The 24,355-nt window shown below is 44.6% G+C and overlaps 4 protein-coding genes across 5 annotated transcripts; 2 read left to right on the top strand and 2 right to left on the bottom strand.

Annotated features, from left to right (window-relative positions):
• Positions 1-132: 132 nt before the first annotated feature.
• On the bottom strand, positions 133-6,371 carry cacul1 (CDK2 associated cullin domain 1; the record flags this gene model as incomplete). Its single annotated transcript, XM_080016460.1, has 8 exons — positions 133-1,666; positions 2,203-2,341; positions 3,788-3,877; positions 4,002-4,104; positions 4,219-4,314; positions 4,408-4,510; positions 4,807-4,933; positions 6,086-6,371. The coding sequence occupies 8 exons, from the start codon at positions 6,369-6,371 to the stop codon at positions 1,627-1,629; spliced, it is 984 nt and encodes a 327-aa protein (XP_079872586.1). The 3' UTR covers positions 133-1,626.
• Positions 6,372-6,635: 264 nt separating this feature from the next.
• Positions 6,636-23,094, bottom strand: sirt1 (sirtuin 1). Of its 2 annotated transcripts, XM_080016626.1 has the most exons (10): positions 22,952-23,094; positions 14,981-15,472; positions 13,514-13,639; positions 11,208-11,446; positions 10,506-10,658; positions 10,246-10,393; positions 10,090-10,169; positions 9,355-9,538; positions 8,755-9,249; positions 6,636-8,048 (listed from the first exon to the last, which is right to left on the bottom strand). In XM_080016626.1, the coding sequence occupies exons 2-10, from the start codon at positions 15,336-15,338 to the stop codon at positions 7,798-7,800; spliced, it is 2,034 nt and encodes a 677-aa protein (XP_079872752.1). In that variant the 5' UTR covers positions 15,339-15,472; positions 22,952-23,094; the 3' UTR covers positions 6,636-7,797. The 2 variants fall into 2 exon arrangements, with proteins under 2 accessions (XP_079872752.1, XP_079872751.1); XM_080016625.1 differs by lacking the exon at positions 22,952-23,094 and having other exon boundaries at positions 14,981-15,787.
• dnajc12 (DnaJ (Hsp40) homolog, subfamily C, member 12) lies at positions 16,316-19,488 on the top strand. Its single transcript, XM_080017219.1, has 5 exons — positions 16,316-16,505; positions 16,801-16,879; positions 17,480-17,619; positions 17,712-17,847; positions 18,753-19,488. Exons 1-5 carry the CDS (start codon positions 16,428-16,430, stop codon positions 18,833-18,835), a joined length of 516 nt encoding a protein of 171 aa, XP_079873345.1. The 5' UTR covers positions 16,316-16,427; the 3' UTR covers positions 18,836-19,488.
• cox5b2 (cytochrome c oxidase subunit 5B2) lies at positions 22,250-24,246 on the top strand. Its single transcript, XM_080016627.1, has 4 exons — positions 22,250-22,531; positions 23,616-23,686; positions 23,798-23,897; positions 24,008-24,246. Exons 1-4 carry the CDS (start codon positions 22,432-22,434, stop codon positions 24,118-24,120), a joined length of 384 nt encoding a protein of 127 aa, XP_079872753.1. The 5' UTR covers positions 22,250-22,431; the 3' UTR covers positions 24,121-24,246.
• The last annotated feature ends 109 nt before the right edge of the window (positions 24,247-24,355 follow it).

Raw genomic sequence — 24,355 nt, 5'->3', positions numbered from 1 at the left:
ATTTGAAATCTGGGAATCGTTTTATTCGGCTTGGTCAGGTTAATAATCTGCTGGTAAGAAAATAAAAATCATATTTTCAACAATGTGAAGGGGATAAAGTAATCGACTCTCAGGCTGTAGGGAAGCGCAATAGTTTATTTGAAACAGCCTGTACACACAAAAGAAAAAAAAAAGAAAAAAAAAAAAAAAAAGAGGGGAAACGTCTCCAATGTCCACCGGGTTAAACAAACGAACAAATAAAAAGTCAAAAGCTAGCCTGAGTGTCTAATTAAATACACTTAAAACAGTGTAAAACCAATGCGTCAAAACCTCCATGTTAGGCGTCTAACAGACTTTACTCAGAGCAGCAGTTAGTGTATGCAGACCACCATGCAAAGACCAGGTCTATTTACATTTTCTTTTTAAGGGATTTTGACGACCATTTCGGTTTGCAAGCAAACCACGGCTGGCGTCGAGTTGTATTTACAGTTGATTCTTGGGATTTGTTCACACACACACACACACACACACACACACACACACACACACACACACACACACACACACACACACACACACACACACACCTTCAACTGAACTGTTAAACCCAAAAGGCTCAGTGACTTGGTACAATAACAGATACAATAGAATAACAGAATGCCATCAGGTGAATCCGCATTCAATCGAAAAAAAAACAAAAAACATTAGCATTGCAGGTTGTCTTTGGCATCTTTGCCTGGAAAATACTGTACAATCTGGTTGAACCAAAACAGTAAAGGCAACGGGTTTATAAACCAACAGAATCAAGGTTGAAAATCTCTTGACTTGCTCACAGCTCATAAGTTCTTTACCATTTCTTTTTTTTTTTTTGTGCCACAGTATTTCACCGTAAAAACTACTTTTGTCTGCATAAAAGCTCTCAGCCGTCAACAGCGCAAGCTCGAGTTTGCTTATTTTCCACGCCTGCGGTTGTGGCATTTTTACGATATTTAAAAAAAAAAAAAAAAAAAAAAAGTAAGCATCGCCGTTAACTGGTGTAAAACTATTTGATGGCAATGAGTAAAAAAAGTCATATTTTCATGTGCTCAATAATCATTCGTTATTAATGAATCACTAGTTTCCCTCTAGCAGCAGTGAAGAGTGAGTGAGTTATTGAGAAGTTATTGAAACCACAGTCTCTGTTAATAGTAAAGAAATATTATCAAGCTCAAATCATCCCTCTCTGCGATACCTGCTTATTAACAACACATGGAAGGCACTGCTCAAATAAGAATGAAAGGTGGATAAAATCTTTGTCGTACAGGAGCTCGGAACTCAACCCTAGTTTGAAAGCGTGGCAGATATGGGCAGGACAGCCCCACACTGAGTTTACTGTGCGTCCCAACGCCCCCGCGCAGAGAACCCAAAAGGAGTCTTGGTGTTGAACAAAGCGAGGACGGCCCTCCACCGTCCTTCTGAGAGCGTAGCTTCAGACGGATGGAGCGCGTGGCGACGCAAATGATGAAATGGTATCAGATGCGACGAGTCCTTTTCTTGGGGTGGGTCGTGGGAGCACAGTTTGCGGGGGGGGGGGGGGGGGGGGGGTCCTTGGTGGTTTTTTTAGTTTTTTTTTTGAGTCAAGTCCGTGTCGCCGCTCAAGACTCAGGATCAAGAATCTTCGCTGGCCCGCTTGCGAGACTGGTCGCCCCTGGGAAACAACGGGACACGGGAGAGTCGGTCAACGACATTAAAGTCAAATAAAAACAGCTTCATACACTTCACGGCTTCGATGTTTCAGGCGTGAACATTTTAAATCAAGTTGACGACCACGGCTTTGAGTCGTGAGCAGCAACCTGTTTCAATGTGACGGCTGTCAAGGTCGGAGCAGAGATTTTTTTTGAAGGGAATATTTCATTTTCACTTTGAAATAACCCCACCCAACCCCACCCCACTATCCTGTTAATCACTAAAAATAACTGTGCTTAATATTATGGCCTACTAATAGTTCTCACTTTCGGTGTGACGCTAGAGCGCGATGTGATGAACATGGGCTGGTGTTCTGGCTGAAATTTATCAATTAAGACCGCCTTGCCATTTTGATCTTGCAACACAAGAAGTCCTTTTCCATTTAGTCACCATTCATGCATAGACGTGGAACTGCGAGTGGAGGCTTCATGGATACCAGCTACTGCAGCCCATGTCATAAAACGCTGAACCATCATGTCTATATGTCGTAATCCTCACCGCGGGAAGCCATTCATGGACAGCTCCATCTGTAGCTTCTGGTCGTGAGCGGCGTAATCGGGCAGCTGTGACTCCATGGCAGGAGGGTTGATTTGGGGAATGAATCCGGAGAAGAGGGCCGGGGCAGACTGGGCCCAGTCTGGGGAAAGGGGGGAAAAAAGAAACCAACAGCCTCATGTTTCTGGGTGAAATATTCGGATGAAAAAGAGGTGAAACTAACAAAAGGGGTACTACCTCATAAGGAGCCGCAGTTGGATGTGACTACAGGTACTCCTCACTTAACGACCGAGTTCCGTTCCACAAACCAGGTCGTTAAGCAAATCGGTCGATAAGCGAGGACCCGTGTTATTTCACGGTAAGAGGGCGTGGCCATTGAGAACGCTAGTGTAGTGAATACTGACAGACTGCAGGAACAAGACTGAGAACGGAGATGAGATGAGATGTATACAGTGTATATAGTATATATAGTGTATATCGTATATGTATAGTGTATCTAGTGTATATAGTGTATCTAGTATATATAGAGTATATAGCGTATATAGTGTATAGAGCTTATATAGTGTATATCTAGGATATATAGCGTATAAAGTATATATTACATTTCACTGCATATATGTATGAAAGTATGTATATGTATGTGACGAATAAACTTCTTGAATATATAGTGTATATAGTATATTAAGGGTGATACGTGATGAGATGCTTGATGCTAAGACACTATGGTATTGTACACAGTGTACAATACAGACTGGTCAGAGAGCTGGTCCTAAGTCTGAACACTGGTTAAACAGGTAGGTCATTAAGTGAGCACTACTTGTAGAGTATATAGTGTATATAGTATATATAGTATATACAGTATATAGAATATACTGTATAGTGTCTATAGTATATATAGTGTATATAGTATATAAAGGGTGATGCGTGAGGAGATGCTTGAAGCTGAGACACCGTGGTATTGTACACAGTGTACAATACAGACTGGTCAGAGAGCTGGTCCTAAGCCTGAACTGTGGTTAAACAGGTAGGTCCTTAAGTGAGAAGTACCTGTAGTGTATATAGTGTATATAAAGTGTATAGTATATACAGTGTATATAGTATATATAGGATAAACAGTATAGTGTAAATAGTGTATATATAATATATAGTGTATATATATTGAATAGAGTGAACAGTGTTTATAGTGTATATAGTATATATAGTATAAATAGTGTATACAGTATATATATAGTGTATATAGTGTATGCAGTGTATACAGTATATATAATGCATATAGTATATACAATGTGTATAGTAGTATATATAGTGTATATAGTATATAGTATATAAAGGGTGATGTGTGACGAGATGCTTGGTCAGAGACTGGTCAGAGAGCTGCTCCTAAGCCCGAGCGGTCATTAAACAGGTAGGTTGTTAAGTGAGGAGTACCTGTACTGTGCTGCAATAGGTTTGCACAGACTTTAAGATTTCACTATATAAAAGACACTTGAAACTACTTCACTAAACTAAAACGGTAGCTGCAGCAGAGACAGTTCACCTAAAAAGAGGGAATACAAAACATCAGGACGGGTGAAAAATCCTGGCCTACCTGGTCGCAGACTGTAGAGGCCTTTCACCACACTGGCCATTGTTGATGGTTGTACTTGAAAGGGCATGGAATGGGCTTTGATGAGAAGAGCTGAGCAGGACGAAACAATATATACAAATGAAAGATATCAACATGCATGTGTATGAAAACAAAAGTCACAGCAGAGCCTGGGGGGGGGTGACCCGAGCAGCTGCAATGTTCAAGCTGCACTCACGCATCAGTGTCTTTATGTGTTTTTCGGCAACGTGGTTGGCAAACAACTTCATCAGTTCGTCTCGCAGGTCCTGGTTCAGCTTTGTTTCGATGTAGAATTTGTTCTAGGGAAATCAAAGAGGGACCAAGAGCAGAAAGAAAAACCCTCAAAAACTCGGAACCAAATCAAATGCATCAAATGTCGGCCAAAAAAAACAAGACAAAAAAGAATGGCATACCATGTACATAAATACAGGAACTATACATTGAAGAGACGCGATATACTGGGTGAGGGCGAGGTTGAAGTTCTCGATGAAGTTCTCCGGGGCGCTCGTCTGGAGCGCAGGTAGAAACATTCAAGTTAATATTTTCCAGTCTAGTCGGTCCAACGTGTAAAACAACGTCAACTTGCCGAGGGCATTCCTTACCTGTAGGTGTGAGGAGACCTGCTTTAGATGAGCGATTATTTTCAGCATTAAATCTTTGTAGAGCAGCTCAGAGTGCTGCTGGCAGACGCACTTGTAGACGTAACTACGGGGGGAGAGAAAGAAGTGAGGACACACTCAGCGCGTCCAGCGTCTCGCCCCTGGGCGGCGACATATACACCAACACCAAGCAGCAACGTTGCACTCGGTGGCTCTGGAGGACGACAATAACCCCCCGTGTGTTGTCTCGGCGCGGCGGCGGCTTTGACGCGCACCTTAACATGCAGACCTCAGATTTAATTATGATTTAATTTTACTGCGAACTCTGGCAATCTGAAAGCATTGCGTGTCGCCGTCGGCCTTCGGAGAAGCCGTGGGACCTCACACCCGTCTCATTCTCACCTGTATATTTGTGCATATGAAACCGAGATGTGGTCTGTGGGTTTTTGATTCAGCAGCAGATCAATCGCTTTCTCCAGATTGGGCCAGTGGTTGTTTTGGTAGTCTTCCACAGCCATTGCATTCAAAACTACATAGAAGAGAGGAATTCAGATTTAGAAGCAAATCCATGTTAAGGGGATGATGTAGCCGAGCTACGCATCCCTGGCGCCAGCCGATACCGGGGCTGGGCCATACAGGCAAAAAATTAAAAATTAAAAAATCCCAATATAAAATATCCCTATATCAATAATTACACACAATAAATATCTGAGAAACTTTCATTGTAACACTTCTATCGCAACCAAGCACGTAGAGGCAATGCTTGGAACAGTTAGAATGATCTCAAATTCCGTACGATATCTAATCTCATATCATGACATTAATATTAAATAATACCCTCAGTGTGCACTCCGATGTAATCCAACATGCGGGCCGTTGATTTCTATGTGATATGGGGATTTGTGAAGCCCTTTGAGAATGTATAGTGATTAAGGGCTATATAAACAAACTTGACCGGCTCAGTCATAAATGTTACTTTATGTTGCCTATGAGGTTTTTTTTTTTTTTTTTTTTACACCGTCATAGAAGAGGTGTTAATTCGACGATATGTTTTGGCATCTAGGTCATAGTTGGTAGTGTTGTACTGAGCTGCATTATATTCAGAGGTGTTTCTAATATTCTGTCTACCTCATGTATGTCAATCGGAAGTCCAGAAAATGGTTGACACCTGTCAATATAATGTAGTTCTGTACAACACCACGTTTAATTATCACCTCAGTCATAAACATATAATTAAATTTACACATTTCCGACTTTGTAAACCAAAACCATTATAAACTTCCTAAATCTAGAGTTCACGGCAGAGCTGGTACAATTGTTTACGTTGGATTGTACAGGTGTACCTGATAAAAGTGTCCACTGAGTGTGTATCCCGGACGATATCAAGTCTCGGATCGCGAAATCGATATCGTGTCGTGTATCTCAGGCATGCATGACACAATGACATGTCGTGCACCTCGTCTAATCTCATACAATATCGATCCCACGCCCCAGACGATATAGTCCCAAACTGCGATAGCGTGTAGCCCGTACTCCCGACGCTGCCTCGCCTCATATCGCGATACCGCCCGGTCCTGGTTCGTGGTCGGCGGTGAAGCTACGCTGGAGCGCTAGCAAGCGTAACGGACGGCTAACCGACAAACGCCGTGCGCTCGATGTCGCCCCACCGGCGAAAACTCACGAAACTTTGAGGTAGAGTTGGGGGTGAATTTGCCCGCGTCACTGCCATCGCTGCTCGAGTCCGAGTCCATGGATTTTGAGGCGCTGTCGGGTCGGCGGCTGCCCTCCTCCCGCCGCCGCTGCCGCCGCCGCCGCCGCTCCGCGCCACACGCCGGGGAATGCGGCAGGGGCTGCGGAGACCCAGACGGCACCTCCGTCAGCGCCCGGCTGACGGAGGTGCCGTACGCGTGGACGTTGTGGTTGTGGTCGTCCTTCGCGTCCAAAGCGCCTTCCTCCATGTACTCCATGGCCGCGACGTCGAGCGAGATTAGGAAATCGGAATGGGCGACGGCGCCGCGCTCCCCTCAGCCTCCATCCCGCCTGGCGCTGTTGGGCGCTTTGCGACGTCTCACGACACGTCGCAAAGCGAGGGAGAAGACCAGGGGAAGTGTAGTTCTTTTGAGCCAGAGGCGGCGTCATAAAATTGGGGAAAAATGGAAACGCGCGATCAGTGTTTAGAGGCTTTTTACTTAATTATAACAAACCCAAATAGAGACAATGAACAACTCTAATATGGGGGAAAAAAATGTATTCTCTTAAACTGTAAACAAAAAAAATAAGACATATTTAAATAAAATGGCATGTGAGTCATGTTGGTGTGGACATGTTCCCAACACAGACTGGTTCAAATATGATCCAACACAACACTGATTTATTTTACAGGTAGTAGAGAAGATGCTCTACCATTTTGATTTATCAAAAGTGAAAAGGGCAACAAAATCTGTTTTGGAAGAAAAAAAAAAAAAAATTAAAAGTGCCATTCTATAGTCCTCGGACTTATTACAAGATGGGTATAACTCTCTTACAGATTTTAAACTATCACCTACTCCTTGAGAAGTATGCGTCGTGTGAACAGTATAAAAAATAAGCTTGACCATAAAAAGTAGCTGCCACGTCAAAAAGGGGAAGGAAAAAAAAAACCCAAAACAAAACAAAAAAAAACCTTTGTCAAATAGTTACATTTCTTTCCAAGGCTTAAATGACAGGGTAAAAATATAATGTTATAACTTAGAACGTTGAGGAAGTGTTCTTTGGTTTCGATCGCAGATTACCGTTCCATTATTCCGTGTTCACCGCCAGGGCGAGCGTAACCGTTCGTATTGCGGGGTCGGTACAACCGGTTCGAGCGAACCCCCTGGGGACCAGTCACGTCTGTGTCTGAAGCATCGTGGTACCCGCCATTTTTTCCTTTCCCTCATAAATCGGCGGCAGGCTTGAACATTTCCTCGCAATGCATTTGCAGTACACACAGGACCACAGGTGACGTCACATTATGGATTGAGAATGACCCATTGCACTCCGTTCTACTGGCCGCACGCAGGAGTGGCAGTCCGTTAACTGAAGCTTATTTTACTGTTGCAATCATTTTAAGCTGCCCCGAAATAGAGCGCGAGCTAACTACTCAAACGTGAAGTGAGATGAAGCTGTAGACAGAAAAGAAACGTTAACGCCAGGCTACTGCATCCTATTTACCAAGTAGTATATGGTGTGAACTTTCAGACGACGCGTGTGACCCAAACCGGACACAGAACGCAAACATTGAGAATGAAAAAAAAATGAACTTGCTGCATATTCACACAAAATCGTTGCCCGACCTCAACGCAAAATAAAGTAAAAGGTCGATGCGTCGAAAAACAAACAAAAGAACATTAGTGCTTTGTGGACTGGGTAGTTTTACACTTGGAGGTGTGTGGGGCTCTGAACATTGTCTGTGGGGGCGTCGGCCGTGTCCTGGTGGGGCGGCGGGTGCGGTGCCGCGCCTCCGTCCGACTCCTCCGAGTCGCTGTCCTCGGGCGCGTCGGCGCTGCAACACGAGTCCTCGCTTTCGCTCCCACACGAGCTCGACGACTCGTCTTCCGAGTCGGAGTAAACCTCGGCGCCATGGAAGATGTAATGGTTTGGTGCTTGGAAAAGGTACTGGCATGCTGGGGAAAACAAACATTCATTTTTAATATATTAGTTTTTAGGCTTGTGAATATTCATTTCCATTAAGAGAGCTGCACTGGACTCACTCTCAATTAAATTGTTTTGGCGGGGGGTCGCCAGGGATGTCACAATAAATATTAAGATAATATTCCTGTAACGTTACGGTAATATTGCGATTCTTTATGTTTTGCAATACAAGTTTTTGCGGTGCTTCGATAGTTTGCAATATATTAATTATTTCCTTCCGATTCTCATTCAACTGCAGTAAAAAGTTAAAATCTTTCAAAAACTGAAAATACACTAATCCACACCATTTTGGGTCTTCCGTCCGCAAAGGCAACCAGCAATGTATAAATAAAGACACCTCGGATAAACGTCAAAACGGTGGCCTCGCATTGCAGTGTAATCTGAGATGTTGGAAAACGACAATGTAGGATTTGTCACATTATCCAGTGTGTTGCTCCACCATCTAGTATCATCGCTTCATTAAGTTAACATTTTCCCACATTTGCGTGGACACTGCAGAAAAATAAATAAATAAATAAATAGATAACCAAATAAATTAAAATGATAACAATAATCAATTCTGGGCATCTAGAGCATCGACACAATATTGTGGGAAAATTACCATACTAGGCTGCATAAAAATAAATACTGTATTAAAAAGATGAGACCAGGGACAGGGTCTAGTCGTCTGGAGCTTACTCTCAAGGCGTTTGCTGATAGGACTTCTGTTGAGTCGGTTCATCCAGCACCTCCTGCGGAGCGCGAGGTTGGAGTTGTGGCCCTTGGCCTCGGCAGCCTCTTCGTTCAGCGCATCGTCCGCGGAGGATTCCGAGGAGGCGGCCGCCTCGCCGCGGGGATGCCGAGCCGCCGTGCCAGGCTCCGGCGGCACGTCGCCCGGCGTCTCCGGTACATTCTGTCCCTTGCCCTCCCCCGAAGGCGCGTCGTCGGCCGCGTCCCCGGGAGCGGGAGGGGCGCGGCGCGGCGGCTCGGCAGTCGCCTGCAACCGCGGGGGCTTCTCCGTGATCTCGGCGAGCCTTGACGTGTTGTAGCACAGCTGCTCAAAGTCCCCGCCCAGCCGGTGGCAGAGCTCGTTGACGATGACGTCGCAGTCGCCGAGCAGCTCCACGTCGAAGTTGAGGTGAGGCAGCTGCTCCCTGTTGATCAGGATCTGAGGCACTTCGTGGGGGATGGAGTCTGGGTGGAGGGCGAGAAAGACAAGCGAACGGGCGTTTAGGCCGGGGCAGGGCTCACGGCGACGGCACCTACACAAACACCGCGGCCGTTCGACGCACAACATACTCGGGATGAGGGCGACTGGTCGGACTTTGAGCGAGGAGCCGATGACGATCAGGAGGTCCACCTCGTCCTTGTCCTGTTTCATGGCCCTGTGGAACATTTCTGGGAGATTTTCCCCGAAGAAAACAATGTCGGGCTTCATGATCGCCAGCGGGATATCTGCACAGCGTGGACAGCGGGGGACCACCTGCAGGAGGAGTTTATTTACTTTTTCAACATCCCGGAACCAACAATTGGTAAAACACTGCTCGAGGCGTCTCAAGCTGCCATTTGCGTAAAACCACGTAAGAGTCGATGATATAACAGAGTTTGAGCTGGCATTACAAAAATAAATTCAAGGACTTTCAAGTACCTTACATACATGCGTATATATTTTTTTATTACTTAAAGTGATGACAGTAATGATGTCGACCCGGCGGTGACTAATATCAGGTTTTCAATTATCACATTTTTTTCCCAAGGACTTTTCCAGCACTTCAGCACAAAAGGCAATTTTTTAAGGTATCCCAGTAGATACATTTCCAAGGAGAAAATTAAAGCGCTTCAAGCACGTCAAGGACACGGTAACAACCCTGGAAATAATGACGTGATAACACTCCCTTGGTTGAACATTGCAACAGTGATACAAACAATGTACAATTCAAACCGGTTTGAATTTTAGGCGTGTTGCGGCGGGCGACGCATTTCAGCTGCATGCATCACACCGTGCACTATTCCACCGCTGTGTTCTGCACGTACCTGGTTAAAGATGTCTTCCCTGACGGCCTCGCAGTCCACTTTGTGTTTACAGATGAGACAGGACGCGGTGGCGAATGACCCTGGAGAGACAACCGCCGCTTAGTACCGGTTCACCTCGCCCTCCGGAGGCCGCTCTCTCCCGGTCGCACAACTCACCATGACACTGGATAATCTTCTGAACCCCGGCCACTTGTTCCAACGTGTCGATGTTCTGCGTGTAGTTGCGCAACAGCTTCCCCTGCTTATCCAGCATGGAGATGAATTTGTGACAGGGCGACGGCTGGAACTGACCAGGGTAGATCTCCTACAACGGGGGAAAAATAAATAAATAAAACAACCGCCGAGCATTAATGTGACCGTCGGGACTGCCGGAAGAAAATACGGCTCCAAAGCGGAGCGGCGACGTGCAGACAAACCTTGGCGAACTTAAAGAACGGCCGGGGATCCCTTCTAAAGTATTCGATGTCGAACATGGCCTGGGGGTCCGGGAGGTCGGGGAAGTCCACAGCGAGCCTGGCATAAATACCACCGCGGGAGCGAAAGTCTGGTATCCCGCATGACACCGACACCTTAAAAAGATATGCACGAAACCATTCAGTTACATGGGCAACTTTAAATACACTACGTGAGGTGGGGGGAAAAAAAACAACCAAAACAAAAAAAACAAAAAAAAACCTGACAAATTCCCCAAATCCCATGTGACTTTGTTGATACTGGGGTACGCTTACTGTTCTTTTATGCGGTTTAATTTTAGGTTTAATTTCCTTTTTCTTTGTCTAAATGTTTTGAAATCACCATCTTGGGTTAAGCTTTCTGCTTCACTGCCATTTTTATTTCATTAGTTATTGTACATAACCAAATGTGATTTTTTCTATATTGTATATATTTTTTTATTAATTTTAAAATTGTTTTTCTGTTATTTTTTAAGTTATATTATTTGCTGTTTATCATCCGGTTTAGTATAAATTGTCATTTTATTTTGTACAGTCAACCGTTGTATATTTCTATATTATCCATAAATTGCCATTTATTTTTTATTCCATTTCTTTATCATTTGTGCCAATTTATAATGTCAATTGTTGCAGACACTATCTATTTATCCATATTATAAAACATACCCCAGCGCCGGTCAACACGAGGATCTTTTTACTCTCGTGGAGAAGCCGGACCACATCCTCCAGGGTGTTTATGTCCTTGCGCTTCTTCCGTTTTGGCGGTTCCGAGATGTTGATGATGATCTGCCACAGCGTCATGTCGTCCAAGTCGGGCGGGAGCACGGTCTCGGGGAGCAGGTCTTTGAGGATAGTCCTGGGATCCGTCTCACGCATGATGTGTTGCTGGATGAAGCTGTAGGAACCTGGTAAGAGACCCACCGTTATACCATAAGCCTGCTCCCGGAAAACCCCTTTAATTGTTTTTACCTCTTTTAACCTCTTCTCAAGTAAACTGCAAAAATTATAGCGGCAGTGAATCTTATTCAAACATTTGCCTTGCTATTGTACTGCTGCTGTCAAATTTGCGGTTAATTTGTTAATTTTTGGCAGGCTTACGGTCAATATTCCTTTACTACTTAAATTCCTCGGGTTCATACCGCCTTCAATCTTCAGGTTTATGCTGGTTTATTCAAAATGTCCGAGTTTGTTTTCCACTATCCTGCCATATATTTATAGTATTGTGCAACAGTTAATTATTCAGGTTTATACTGCTTAAAACATTCATGTACATTTTCTAAATTTCAGGTTTATTTTTCACTGCCCTGCCATATTTATGCCATATGCCTGCCCTTTATCTCACTTTCCCCCCCAGATATTGACACCGTTTAATTTTTATATTTCTATGTTTTTATTCTATTTTTTGTAAGTATTACTGCCTAATGCTTTGTAGTGTGAGCTGCTGGGCCATTGCAATTTCCTTTTGCGGATGGAGAAAAATGATACATTTTCATATGGCCCGGACACACAAACTAAATAAACTCACATAAACTCAAATAAAATTGGTACAATCGGATTACAAAACACAGCAAATATTTAAGATTTAAGAGAGTATTCCGACCGGGAAACAAAACAAGTGACGATGGAATCCACATCTTTGCACAATGTACTACATTTTTACATTTTCACCATCAGATATCAACATCAAAATGTAAGTAAGAAACAGTGGATATTAATAAAGCTTCTCTGGATAATATACGGATGTCTGATATAATGGTATGATACTCAGAACTACTCGTCAGGGTTGGGTGATTCTGCAGCAAATCAATAAAGGGATCCTGCTTCTGCCACTAGCGTCACAACAACAAAGAATAACATTATGTTAAATGCTAGTGTGGGAGGATGTGCAGGATGGAGATGGGGCGGACGGGGGTTGATATGTATTTTATATAGATTATTATCGGTCGTGATTCAGTTCATAAAGTGTGCTGGCGTCGGCACACACTTATTATTATTATAGCCAGATTTCACCCCGCTACCTCCCCCTCCTTGTATTCTAGCCGCAAACGTGCGTGATATATCAAAATATACAAATACACTGTGGAACGTGTTGCCCAACGGCTTAGGAAATACTCCACTTTTTGTGCCAACATGCTGCTATCCAGTCGTCATGGAAACATATTAGGGGAATTCCCTGCATAGCCCCCCGCCCCGGCATCATCATCGGATGTCTTTGTTAAGTCACAAAGTATATAAGTGCTTGGGGGCACATACACACACACACTGATGTAAATTACAATTTCACCATGAATTTATTGTCATTAGTCCGGGTTGGTTAGTTACTATTAATAGTATCCTTCCAATTAGAATGCATCCCCACAAAAATGGGCTCATGTTATATTGTACAGTGTTTTTGTTCAATTCTAATGTGTGGTGAAAAACATGATTAACGTTGGTCCGATGAGTGTCACATCAAAGTGTTACGTTAGTTGCTGAGCTCATCGATCTTCCCCATCGAACAAGCGGACGGGCAGTGACAGCGGGCAGACAGAACAATGGGGAATGCTGCCTGCTTTAAAATTCAGGTAAGGAAATAACAAATAGCAACAATATATTGGACTCACTTTTGGTTCCCTGGCCAGAACGCAGGTCAAGTAGATTGCGACAAGGCAGCTATAGGCTATAGAAGAAACGGAGGCAGTCCAGCACTTTATTGGGATACGTTCAAAGCAACAGAGTCTGTGGCTCGTGAACATTGAACAAAACATTTCCAGGATATTTTGGGCAATTTTGTCAATTAATAAACTCGGTGACTTCTCCGTCACCGGAAAACTACATTGCAAAATTGTGTTTGTTTTTTTTCCAGGACACGCGAGAACCGTACAAAGCGCCCCCCGCTTGCTATCAGGGAGCGGGTTGCAACTTGAACACATTTAATATTTGCCAATTTCCATCACAAGCAAATGGCATCAGGTTGAAATGGGTCTCGCTACCTATTTGAGGTTGCGGCGTCCAGTCACTGGAGCTGGCGTGCGAAGAGCGGTCATCCTCCTCATTGACATGTTCCGGGGTGCTAGCCAGGCCGTTCGAGGGAAGGTCGCTGTCGCACCGAAGAAAATCTGAACAAAGAGGACAAAACATACCATAATCACTCCGACACCACCATCCACCGTGTGACACGCAGGTATAGTAGATCGACATAGGTCACGTGGTCTGCGAGCCCCCTCGTTGACATTGTGGCTTCTGCAAAGCGGGGGTCCTCGTCTATATTGCACCCGTCGTTGGCAAAATGCTACTCAAACCCACATAGTTCAGTGCACTTTGCCACGCAAACTACCTCGAAGGACCCTCAAACATATTGGCGATGACCCGCTGCGGTGGCACAAATGTGCCAGTCGTGTGTAAATGCCAAAAATAAGCGGTTCGTAGTGCCACCGGATGGGGCTTGATCTTCGCCCATCGCATGTTTCCCACGGCTCCCGGACGACGCGTTGCTCACTGCTGCCACTAGTGGTTGGAGGGTTTATTGCAACAACACGTTCAACTGTTGCAATTGTCGCGTTTTGGATTTTATCTCTTTTTTTTTTTTTTTGCTATTTGGGCTTCACGACGGGTGCAACTTTGACCCTCGCTTTGCAGGAGTCTCAATGAAAATAAGCGGTGGGGGCCGTTACGGGCCCGGTGTTTTAAAGTGGTAATCCATAAGATAGTCTGTGTGGGGTGTATCACACGACTGCACCTGAACCCAATTCTAAGCTGCCCCCCCCCCCCCCCCCCAGCCTGTGCACCAGACGTTCACTTTCTTTTCTCGAGCGTGCGTCCGTTTATAAAAAAAAAAAGATTGGTTACTTAAAGTGGCTGTGATTTTTCTGACCACACCCAGCTATGCAGCTGTATTAAAAAACAATTGCACAGAATATCACTGCACAGAATATCACATCTGTACGTATACCCACAGTCCATTCTAGCGTCCGTGCTGCCACCTATCCACTGCGTCCCGTGCACAAAACCCCTTCTGTGTCTTCTGTGTTTCTTCAGGGGCTGCCGAGCTTTTCGTGCGGCTGGTCTGTACAACGACGCACGAACCAAAACCGGCGAGTTCTACAAACTCTGCCAAATAAACAGATTCTGATCCCGTGGTTGTCTTGCGCATGTCCGATCGGTACATTCTTGCCGGGAAAGGCGGACCCCGCCGCCAACAGCGACAACATCATGCAGAGGTGTACATCGGAACGGCCCTTTTTAACAAGTTCCAGCTAAATTAAGTATCGATTTGGGGATTTTTTTTTCAAACATGATAATCTTACGGATTACCACTTTAACCACTAGGTTTGAGGTGTGTTGCTATGTCCACCGTTAGCTAGCTAACTTACATTAGCTGCTGTGGAGGCTAGCAACCAAAAACCAAGCTCCATACACTCTCCGTGGCAGCCGTGGGACACCAACGGCTCCCCGTGTACCTGCGGCCTCTGCGACAACCCCGAGCGCGGTGCTCCGGTCCAGTTGCGCGGCTGTTCTGCCGGGCTCCGAGAGCTGCGGTCCGGGTCCATTGTCTCCGCCTGGCGCCGCCGCCGGGGCCTGCTCTGCCGCCGCCTGCGCCTCCGCCGCCGCCGCCGCCGCCGGCGGCGGCTCAGCCTCCTGCTCCGCGGGCCGCCCGCCGCCCGCCTCGGCCTCCAACACGCCGGGGGTTCCGTCCGCCTCGGCGGCTTCGCATCCGCCGTTCGAGGCCGCGGCGATTTTGGCCTTTTTCGCCGCGGGTCCGTCCGCCTCGACGGCGCCTGAGCAGGCCCTGCCGGGAACGTTCTCGCCGTCCGCCATCTTCCGCCAGCACCGTGATAGCCGCCGCTGCGAGTGAGACGCTGGTGCGGCGGGGAGACAGAACCCTCCTCGCAGCGAGACAGCTGGGCGGTGTGCACGGAGCACGTGACCCGGTCTCCGCCGCCTCCGTACCTCTATGACGTCACACCACAACAAAGGACGTCACGCGGCGGAATGGAATTCTGCGGTGTCGCAACGCGTGTAATAAAATGCATGCCAGTGGATAAACGATATGAATAAATCGGTGTTTCTAAATGAAGCGACAAAAACGAGAAACATAAGCGTGTAGAGGGAAAAATAAATACTTTACTCCATACACAAATAAACAAAAAAATGTATTACCTGTGCTGTGTAGACCATTTATATGCGGTTCAATATATTTCATGTTTTTATCGCTTACAGCCTTAATTTCAAACGCCAAAACACGCATTTAAATGGTTGATGGTTATTTTGTGACTCACATATACATGAAAACATATTCAGTCACTTTTAAGTGACGATAAATATAGCAACACGCAACACGAGCGATGACATTATGTATTTGTGGATACAGAAATATATCTATTTTATTTTTAGTTTTCCATTTTTCCCGCTTCAGTAGTCAAAAATAGAGATGTATTTGTTGTAGCTTTTATTCATCTCTGTCCATTGAAATGTGTTTTATTACACATATATTGCGAAATTACATAATTTCTTTCATCACATGATTTTTGTTATGGTGTGACGTCGTAGATATACGCACTTCAAAATCTCAAGAGTGATGGTCGGATTGTTGTATTAATTCAATTTTTTCCCATTTGTATTTTTGAATTTCTTTTATTTTATATATATATATATATATATATATATATATATAAAGTACAGTTCACAAATATATAAATGTACACACACACACACACATTTATATAAAGTATATTATATTATATTATAGTATATTTTGAATTGTGACTCAGTGTTCCTCCCATTGGCCACCAGCACTGCAGCCAGGGGGAGCTCAGTTGCCCGTATCTACATCTGGAAACCTCGTAATCACCATTTCTGGGGGATTTACACGAAATCCACCGACAAGCGCCCGAGTTGGTCAAATTCATGGAGGCTCTTTTGAACTGTAAACGAGAGGACGCGGAGGATTACTACGGGTTACTGGGATGCGACGAGTTATCGTCGGTAAGTCGGGCTCCAGGTTGAACGGGATCCGACTATTTGCTGGACGCTGCTTCGATTAAACCAACTCCGCCGACCTGAATAACGTGTCGGGGCTCGACTCGCACGGGAAACCGCGCTACCGCGACACCGCGGCGTCACTTTTCACCCACGCGTGTATCTGACACACGCCGGTGAACACGCGGCGCGTGCCGTGAATGCGGCTCCAGGAAATAGTCGGCGCCCGCGTTCACCTGTTGATGGAGCGAGAACACGTCTCGTTGCTGTGCGCTCTGACGCTTTCCCCCAAAATGTGCAGACCGAGCAGATGATCAACGAGTATAAAGTCAGAGCTTTGGCATGCCACCCGGACAAACAGCCGCACAACCCCAAAGCAGGTACACCACTGCTTTTACACAACGCTTTCAAATATCTGACTACTTCTGGGGGTTTTTCTTGGGGTTTTTTTTCGGGGCTTTTTATGTCATTTTATTTTATTTTTTATAAAAAAAAATTACTTGACCTTTTTTTTTTATCCTATTCCCTCTTGTTGTTGTTGTTGTTGTTTTAATAATAATTAATTAATTAGTTAATTAATTAATTAATTAATTAATTAATTAATTACTTAATTAATTAATAAAGCCCCCACTTGACGTAGGAAGGGGAGGCAAATCTGAACAATCACATGTTTTCAGAAATAGGGAGCCCACAAAAATCGGACTGGGTTATCTTATTCCATAAATGCTGTTTTTTTAAGCATTTATAAGTCCTTTTTAAGTTGTTGTTTTTTCATATTATTGTATAAACCATCTACACCTGAACCTGTGTGTGTCCAGACCGATCCGTCCGTTTGCATGGCTTTTATCATTCAAAGTATATCATCTTCCTTTCATCTTACTTGTGTTGGAGCACCTACAGTATAAAGGGGTGGGACTGCCTCCTAATTCCAAGACAATGAAACCACTTCTTTCATTTGCCACTATTTTTCTCTTTTGTAGTGGAAGACTTTCAGAAGCTGCAGGAGGCCAAAGAGGTTTTATGCAATGAACACAAGAGAAAAAACTACGACCTTTGGAAAAGAAGTGGAGTTGAGATTTCCTTCCACGACTGGCAGGCCTTGAACGACTCTGTGAAAACGGTGTGTACCTTTTACCTAGTTCCGAGTTCCCCAAGTTACACTAACTCTCTGCACATCTTAAGTTGTAACAGTCATGGAATAACATTTTTCAGTCAATGCACTGGGCTGTGAGAAATAAAAAGGAGCCCATGTTGGAGGGGGCAAAGGCTGAATTCCCCCAAGAAGACGACCATCATGTTGGCCAAATGCCAGCGGGGACGCCCTCCTGCGAAGCGGTGCCATACTCCGGTGACTATACGGCAAATTTCCACACAACACATTTTACAACCGTGGTATTCAATCTGTGAGGCGTGCCCCCGTGTGGGGGAGAAAAAGAAAAGTAGGCCTTTAATATACATTCTAGCACTAATTTGAAGTGACTCATTAAATTTCATGAAATATGTTTGACGGGGGGGGGGGGGGGGGGTTGTTATTTTCATTAGTTCACTGAGAACAATACAATTTGTTTATATTTTAATTCATTTTCATTATTTGTTCTTATTGTTATTAGGGGTCCAGCCTAGTTATTGTTATTGCTTTTTTAATCTTGCTGTTTTTCGGGCTAAAAGTTATTGAAAAATGTCAATTGCAGTGCGCACACGTTTGAGGTCCTATCGTGGCCGCTTTGTGACATCATCATCCGAAGTTATATAAGTCTGGAACTCTCGGAACCCACTTGCATCCAGCCACTTGCGACACGTAGACGGACAAGTTGAGCCAATGCTGCGTTTGAAGGAAACTTGGAAAACTAACTCGTGCTGCTTTTTACGAAACCCCAAAAACTCTAATCGGTCACAGAGGGGATATTTAAACTGAACCACAGAAGTTGAACATTCAGCGATGTACAGTAAGCACCTTTTGTCGAACACATGAGCATGAGAAATACTCATGTGAAAAAACACATGAAAAATGTGATACTTCATTTAAAGTGTCTTTATTTATCCACAATTTATTTCAAAAACATTAAATGTAAAGGCTGGGAGCAGGCCTCTGCAACAGAAGTTTGAATACCACTGTTTTACACATTTCTCTCCGTTACTTTTACTTAAGTCAGTAATATCTGCAAGAAAATCTCTGATAATAAAAGGTCTGTATCAATCCTTTTTTTTTTTACCAATAACAAAAACTGAACTTTTTATGTCACCGTTGTTTAGGTGACTACTGCCACCGACGTTTCCGCTGGGCCGCCGACTCACCATCCAGTCTGCTTCAAAAGTTCCGAAATTATGAAATCTGAATTTAATTAACAAGGCACTGCGGGTGCCTCGTTAATGTGTCAATGTGAGCGTTTAGATGCCCCTCGAGTGTCTTGTCATATTTAACTATACTGTCACTTCGTCAGTGTTAGAGCCCGTCGCTGTCATGCCAAAGTTTCGTGCACCTGTTTCATCAGCGAGTGGACCAAAATGTTTCTTTGAATTCCGAGTGCAGGTTGTATGCGGTCAAATTGTTCTGACGAAAATCCGGCTCATGCTAATCAGTTTGTCAGAATACATTAAAACATTATTACTGTCTCCTCCTTTCATTAATTAGGCCCAACACTGTGTCATGGAGGATTAGTCACGTCTCCTTTCACCCCCCCTCCCCCGAAACATGACTCAGACCCATTTCTGATTCCCGAGAGAGTGTGGATACAATGAAGTGAATACAAATGATGCATGTTAAGAGCTTGGAAAAAAACACACCAAAGGCCCATTTCCAAATGTCCTCGTTGGCTACTTGTAATGTGTTGTTATGATGCATATTTGTAAAGCATAAATGTCATTTGTTACGTAACTGCACCCAACTGGGGTTTATAATGTGTGAAGCACTTAAGAGCAGCTCTACAGTGGAAAGTAATTTGCAAGTTTTCATTTTCATCATGTCGTCTTTTTTCCTTTAAAAAAAAAATAAATGGAAAAACCCAATTACGTTTGTATGTTTCACGTTGAATCAGTTTACAATGAAATGACACCTTGTCAAAACAGGTTCTACACTACACCCCCAAAATGAATAACTTTCTTTATAAGAAAACCAATTATTAATCGATTTTCTTTTCTTTTTTTAATGTTTTGTTTGATTTGTTTTTACAAATAATCTATATTAATTGAGAATTAGGCTTAAGACGCTGTCAGAAATTCTTGCGTCATTTTTTTTTTCTAATTGTTTCTAAGGAAATGTGGGTTTTTTTCAATTAATTATATGGAAACTATTCAGATTGTATTATCATATTATGACACATTCAGTCCTTTGTAGATGTGAATTATTCATGTATTATATGGGGAATATATAATAAATTAATGTATTATTCAGATGTTATTATATTATACATTATCATATTATAAATTCATAAAATGAATAGATATTTATTTATGAAGTATATGGTAAAATATAAACTTTAATTTTGTATTCTAATTGTATTATTCAGATTTTATTATATTATACATTATCATTACATCAAGTTGAAGTTCAAGTTCAAGAGATCATTATTATAAATTCAGATCACAAATTCCTGTAGATATTAATTTATTTATGAAGTATATTGGATAATATAAATGATTACATTCAGATTGTATTATTATTTTTCACATTGTATTATTTTTTGGGCTGGATCCCCTATTGTAATTGCTTCAAGCCAAAACTATTTGAAACAACAGAAGTTATGAACACGGTTATGTCGCGTTTTAACCAGTAGAAGAAGAATCTTTTAATTATCACGCAACACACCGCACTACAACATATGCACACACACTTTGGATGGTGGCCGGTGAAATGAGGCCTCTGCATTTAACCCATCCTGGCTGAAAAACTGACCAAATTTGACCCAAATCACAGACACGGTCCAAGCCATCGGGCGCCAAAGTATCTTCAACAGGGTTAAAGGTATCTGAAACACAACGACAGAAGCTACGAACACGATTGAGGTGTCGTTTAAATCGGTACGTCACAAACATCTTGTGGTTTGAGGTTCATCCAAATCGATCCACATAGAGGAGAAATATGTGAAGAATTGACCAAATTTGACCCCAAGCATCCAGGTGGTCGACCGACACACCACTGTTCGTAAACAAAATGAACGAGATGAGATTTACAGTAAGACGCTTTATGATGCATCATACTATGTACAATAAATGTGCAGGTTCTGATTGTACACTGGCACCGTGTCCAGTGCGGGGTGTAGACTCTGTTGCGCTGTAGTGGTTTGACATTACAAACTGTATGTTTTTGAGGGTATATATGTACCTTCTTACCTGGTAGATGTCTGTGGATATGTTCAATTTATATTATATCTCTTGGTTCCCTATTACTTTGCCCCGATTCATTAAGAAATACAAAAAAATATATCCCGCAAAACATCGGTTATCGGTGGGCCAGGACTCTCCAAAACCGGGATGGGCATCGGACCCAAAAATTTGGCATCCTGGCTCAAAATTAAAACTAGACATAGTCAAGCTCTTCGCTCCCTGACGTTTTCATCAACGAGAAGCACTTGTTGCCCTCCCTCTGGTTACACACTCACAGTATGATCAATGACCATCACTTTCGGATTCAAAAATTATTTTCAATCAAATGTGCAAAATATATACTTTTTTTTTTATATTCCACATTATTATCATTATTATTATTATTATTATTATTAATAATAAATATATTTGTTTTCAAAGTGGAGGTGGGATTGCATCAAGGATCAGCTCTGAGCCCTTTCTTGTTTGCAGTGGGAATGGACAGGTTAACAGATGGAATCAGGCAGGAGACTCTGTGGACTATGATGTTCCGGATGACATTGTGATCTGTCGCGAGAGTAGGGAGCAGGTTGAGGAGAGCCTGGAGAAGTGGAGGCGTGCGTTAGAGAGAAGAGGAATGAAAGTCAGCAGGAGTGAGACGGAATACATGTGCCTGAATCGGAGGGGGGGGCGGCGAAAAGCTGAAAATGCAAGGAGTGGAGGTGGAGAAGGCGGATGAGTTCAAGTACTTGGGGTCGACCATCCAAAGCAGTGCGGGAGAGGAGTGAAGAAGAGAGAACGGGCGGGGTGGAGCGGGTGGAGAAGAGTGTCCGGAGTGATGTGTGACAGAAGGGTTCCAGCAAGTATGAAGGGGAAGGTGTACAGGACGGTAGTGAGTTGTAGGGTTTAGAGGCGGTGGCACTGACAAAAAGGCAGGTGGCTGAACTGGAGGTGGCAGAGTTGAGGATGTTAAGATTTTTTCGTTGGGAGTGACAAGGACGGACAGTATTGAGAATGAGTCCATGAGAGGGACAGCTCAGGTTGGACAGTCTGGTGGTAAAGCGAGAGGCCAGACTGAGATGGTTTGGACACGTGTGTAGGAGGGATGAGAGTTAAGGCTGAGGATGGAGCTGCCAGGCCAGAGGGAAGGAGGAAGCCAAAGAGAAGCTTTATGGACGTGGTGAGGGAGGACGTGCAGGCGGTCGGTGTCAGGGAGGACGACGCGCAGAACAGAAGGCGTTGGAGGCGGAGGATCCGCCGTGGCCGCCCCCTGACGGGAGCAGCCCGAAGGAGAAAGAAGAAGAAGAAGATGAATAAAGAAGATGTTTGTTTTTTTTATGATAGACCCAGATCGCGGAGTCCCGTGATGCCAGTTACGTCACTTTTCATTGGGCCGTTCTCGTCGGCTCTGTGCTGTGATTGGACAAAGCGGCTGTCACTCCGGTTGGGGGCGTGTCGGGGTCATTCGGGTCCGAGAAGTTGTTGCTTATTTTTCAGTCGCACGGTCAGTCAGTCGGTCAGTCAGTCAGTCAGTCAGTCAGTCAGTCAGTCAGTCAGTCAGTCAGTCAGTCAGTCCGTCCGTCCGTCCGTCCGTCCGTCCGCCCGCCCGCACCCGGAGACGAAGCGCAGCATGGCGGCACGACTTCTACTCGGAGCTCGCACGGCGTCGCGGCTCGCCCAGCGCGGCGCCGCGGCCCGGCCGCTCTCGAGGGCCATGGTCACGTTGAAAGGTGAGAGGAGCGCGTTTCAAATGATATTAAAAAAGTAAAGTTCATATCGCTTCTCTCGCGGGAAACACTCGAGGCAACAGGTGTATGCGCGGTCCCGGGGACCAACATGATAATAGTCATAATTGAAATGACAGTCACAATAATAGTAGTCGTGATAAAAAAAAAAAAATCATATTAATCATAATAATGTTGGAATCAAGGTCATTTGGAGGCCTGCGTGGACCCGCCTCCTTGGCAGACGCGCCTCGGTGCCTTGGTCCGGGGCCAGCAGATAAAGGACGCACGTAGCCCAGTGCGGGAGGCGGAAAGTCATTTTATTTACTGGCCGCGGTGAACGAAGGACTTAAAAAAAAATAAAAATAATAATAATAATAAAAAAAGGTTTTGGGTAAAAGCACAAATACTTTGACACGACCTTACCCCAGCGAAAGTGAAAGTAGCGCCTTCACAGCGTCCTGATGCGACAGGAGCCTGGAAACACGGCGCCACTGCACCGCTCAGGGACAGATGCACAATTTCAATGGTTTTTTTTTTTGGATTGAAGTTTTAAGCGAAAATCCAAACTCGATGAATGTGAGGGATAAAAAAAAAAGAAAAATCCCCGAAATGGACAAAAATATCTGGACAAAAAAAAAAAAAAAAAAAAGAGAGAGAGAAGCTGCTCCATAGATTCATAGTATGATTTTGGGGGCGAACTAAACATATAAAGAAGGGAAAAGCTTTTCCAGATTTCCGGGGGAATGTTCCGTGTTAGCAGGTTGAGCCGTTTTTTTTTTTTTTCTCTGTTTTTTAACTACAACTATGTGAACGCGTGCTGGAAATGTAGTGGAATATTAAGTAGAGGGCCGGCTTTACGATGGAGCGGGGTAAAAGTCGAAAGGCTCCTTAATTGAATACTCAAGGAAGCACAGACACTAGAAACATGTGAGAAAAGTAACTAAGTACTTTTACTTTCTGCCTCCCATCACTCTTAACTCGGTACGTGAATCCCTGCGCGCGTACTGAAACTGTCACCACGTTAAGCCGCCCCCGCCGCGCGATGGAAGCTTCCGAGTCCTTAACGACGCTGTCCCGACAATTGCAGGGATACCAACCGACGAGGAGCAGGCCACCGGGTTGGAGAGGCGCGCCCTGCAGGCGCTCAAGAAGGGAAAGGTACGCCGCCCGATCCCCCCCACCCCCGGCGCTGAAATCGGACGCCGCCGACCAGCTCGCGCGTGCTCGCGAACCGTCTTTTGTTTTTAACCCTCGCCGTGTACCTCCCAGGATCCGTACAGCATGCTGAAGCCCCAGGAGTACGCTGGAACCAGGCAGGACCCGCACATCGTCCCCTGCATCGGCGCCAAAAGGCTGGTGGGCTGCTTGTGTAAGTGTTGCGTTTGTTGTTTTTTTTAGAAGGCGGAACACAATGCTGCCGCACGCAATTCTTGCTGCACGGCGACGAAAGAACTTAGTGTACCATAACGTGTGTCGCAGGCGAGGAGGACAACACCGCTATCGTGTGGTTCTGGCTCCACGAGGGAGACGCCCAGCGCTGCCCGTCCTGCGGATCCCACTACAAGCTGGTGCACCACGACCTGCCCCATTAAACCACTTTGAGAGCTACAACAGCACTGTACAACTGGGACTTTGTGAGCGTCACCAGCTGCCGTTCATTCATCGCCATTTTCCATGTGTGTATTTGCAGTTTCTGATCATTAAAATGTCAAATCGGAGTCTTGTTTTACGTGGCGTGAAAATGAAACCACGGTAGACGGGACCCTTGAGTCGCCGTCATGGCAAGAACAATGACACCACGTTCAGTCATCACCACTGCTTTAATGC

This window comes from Zeus faber (genome assembly GCF_960531495.2).
Source record: "Zeus faber genome assembly, chromosome: 16".
NCBI classification, from domain to species: Eukaryota; Metazoa; Chordata; class Actinopteri; order Zeiformes; family Zeidae; genus Zeus; species Zeus faber.
The sequence above is the reverse complement of the archived record's forward strand: the minus strand, read 5'-3'. Positions and strand labels throughout refer to the sequence as shown.

Excerpts from the sequence above, each read along its gene's own strand:
- dnajc12 (XM_080017219.1), top strand. The coding sequence starts at position 16,428 with ATGGAGGCTCTTTTGAACTGTAAACGAGAGGACGCGGAGGATTACTAC. Across the intron at positions 16,880-17,479 it reads GCCGCACAACCCCAAAGCAG|TGGAAGACTTTCAGAAGCTG; the intron begins GTACACCACTGC and ends TCTCTTTTGTAG. Across the intron at positions 17,620-17,711 it reads TGAACGACTCTGTGAAAACG|TCAATGCACTGGGCTGTGAG; the intron begins GTGTGTACCTTT and ends AACATTTTTCAG.
- cox5b2 (XM_080016627.1), top strand. The coding sequence starts at position 22,432 with ATGGCGGCACGACTTCTACTCGGAGCTCGCACGGCGTCGCGGCTCGCC. Across the intron at positions 22,532-23,615 it reads GGCCATGGTCACGTTGAAAG|GGATACCAACCGACGAGGAG; the intron begins GTGAGAGGAGCG and ends CGACAATTGCAG. Across the intron at positions 23,898-24,007 it reads AAGGCTGGTGGGCTGCTTGT|GCGAGGAGGACAACACCGCT; the intron begins GTAAGTGTTGCG and ends CGTGTGTCGCAG.
- sirt1 (XM_080016626.1), bottom strand. The coding sequence starts at position 15,338 with ATGGCGGACGGCGAGAACGTTCCCGGCAGGGCCTGCTCAGGCGCCGTC. Across the intron at positions 10,394-10,505 it reads CGTTCTTTAAGTTCGCCAAG|GAGATCTACCCTGGTCAGTT; the intron begins GTTTGTCTGCAC and ends CCCCCGTTGTAG. Across the intron at positions 10,170-10,245 it reads GAAGATTATCCAGTGTCATG|GGTCATTCGCCACCGCGTCC; the intron begins GTGAGTTGTGCG and ends TTGTCTCTCCAG.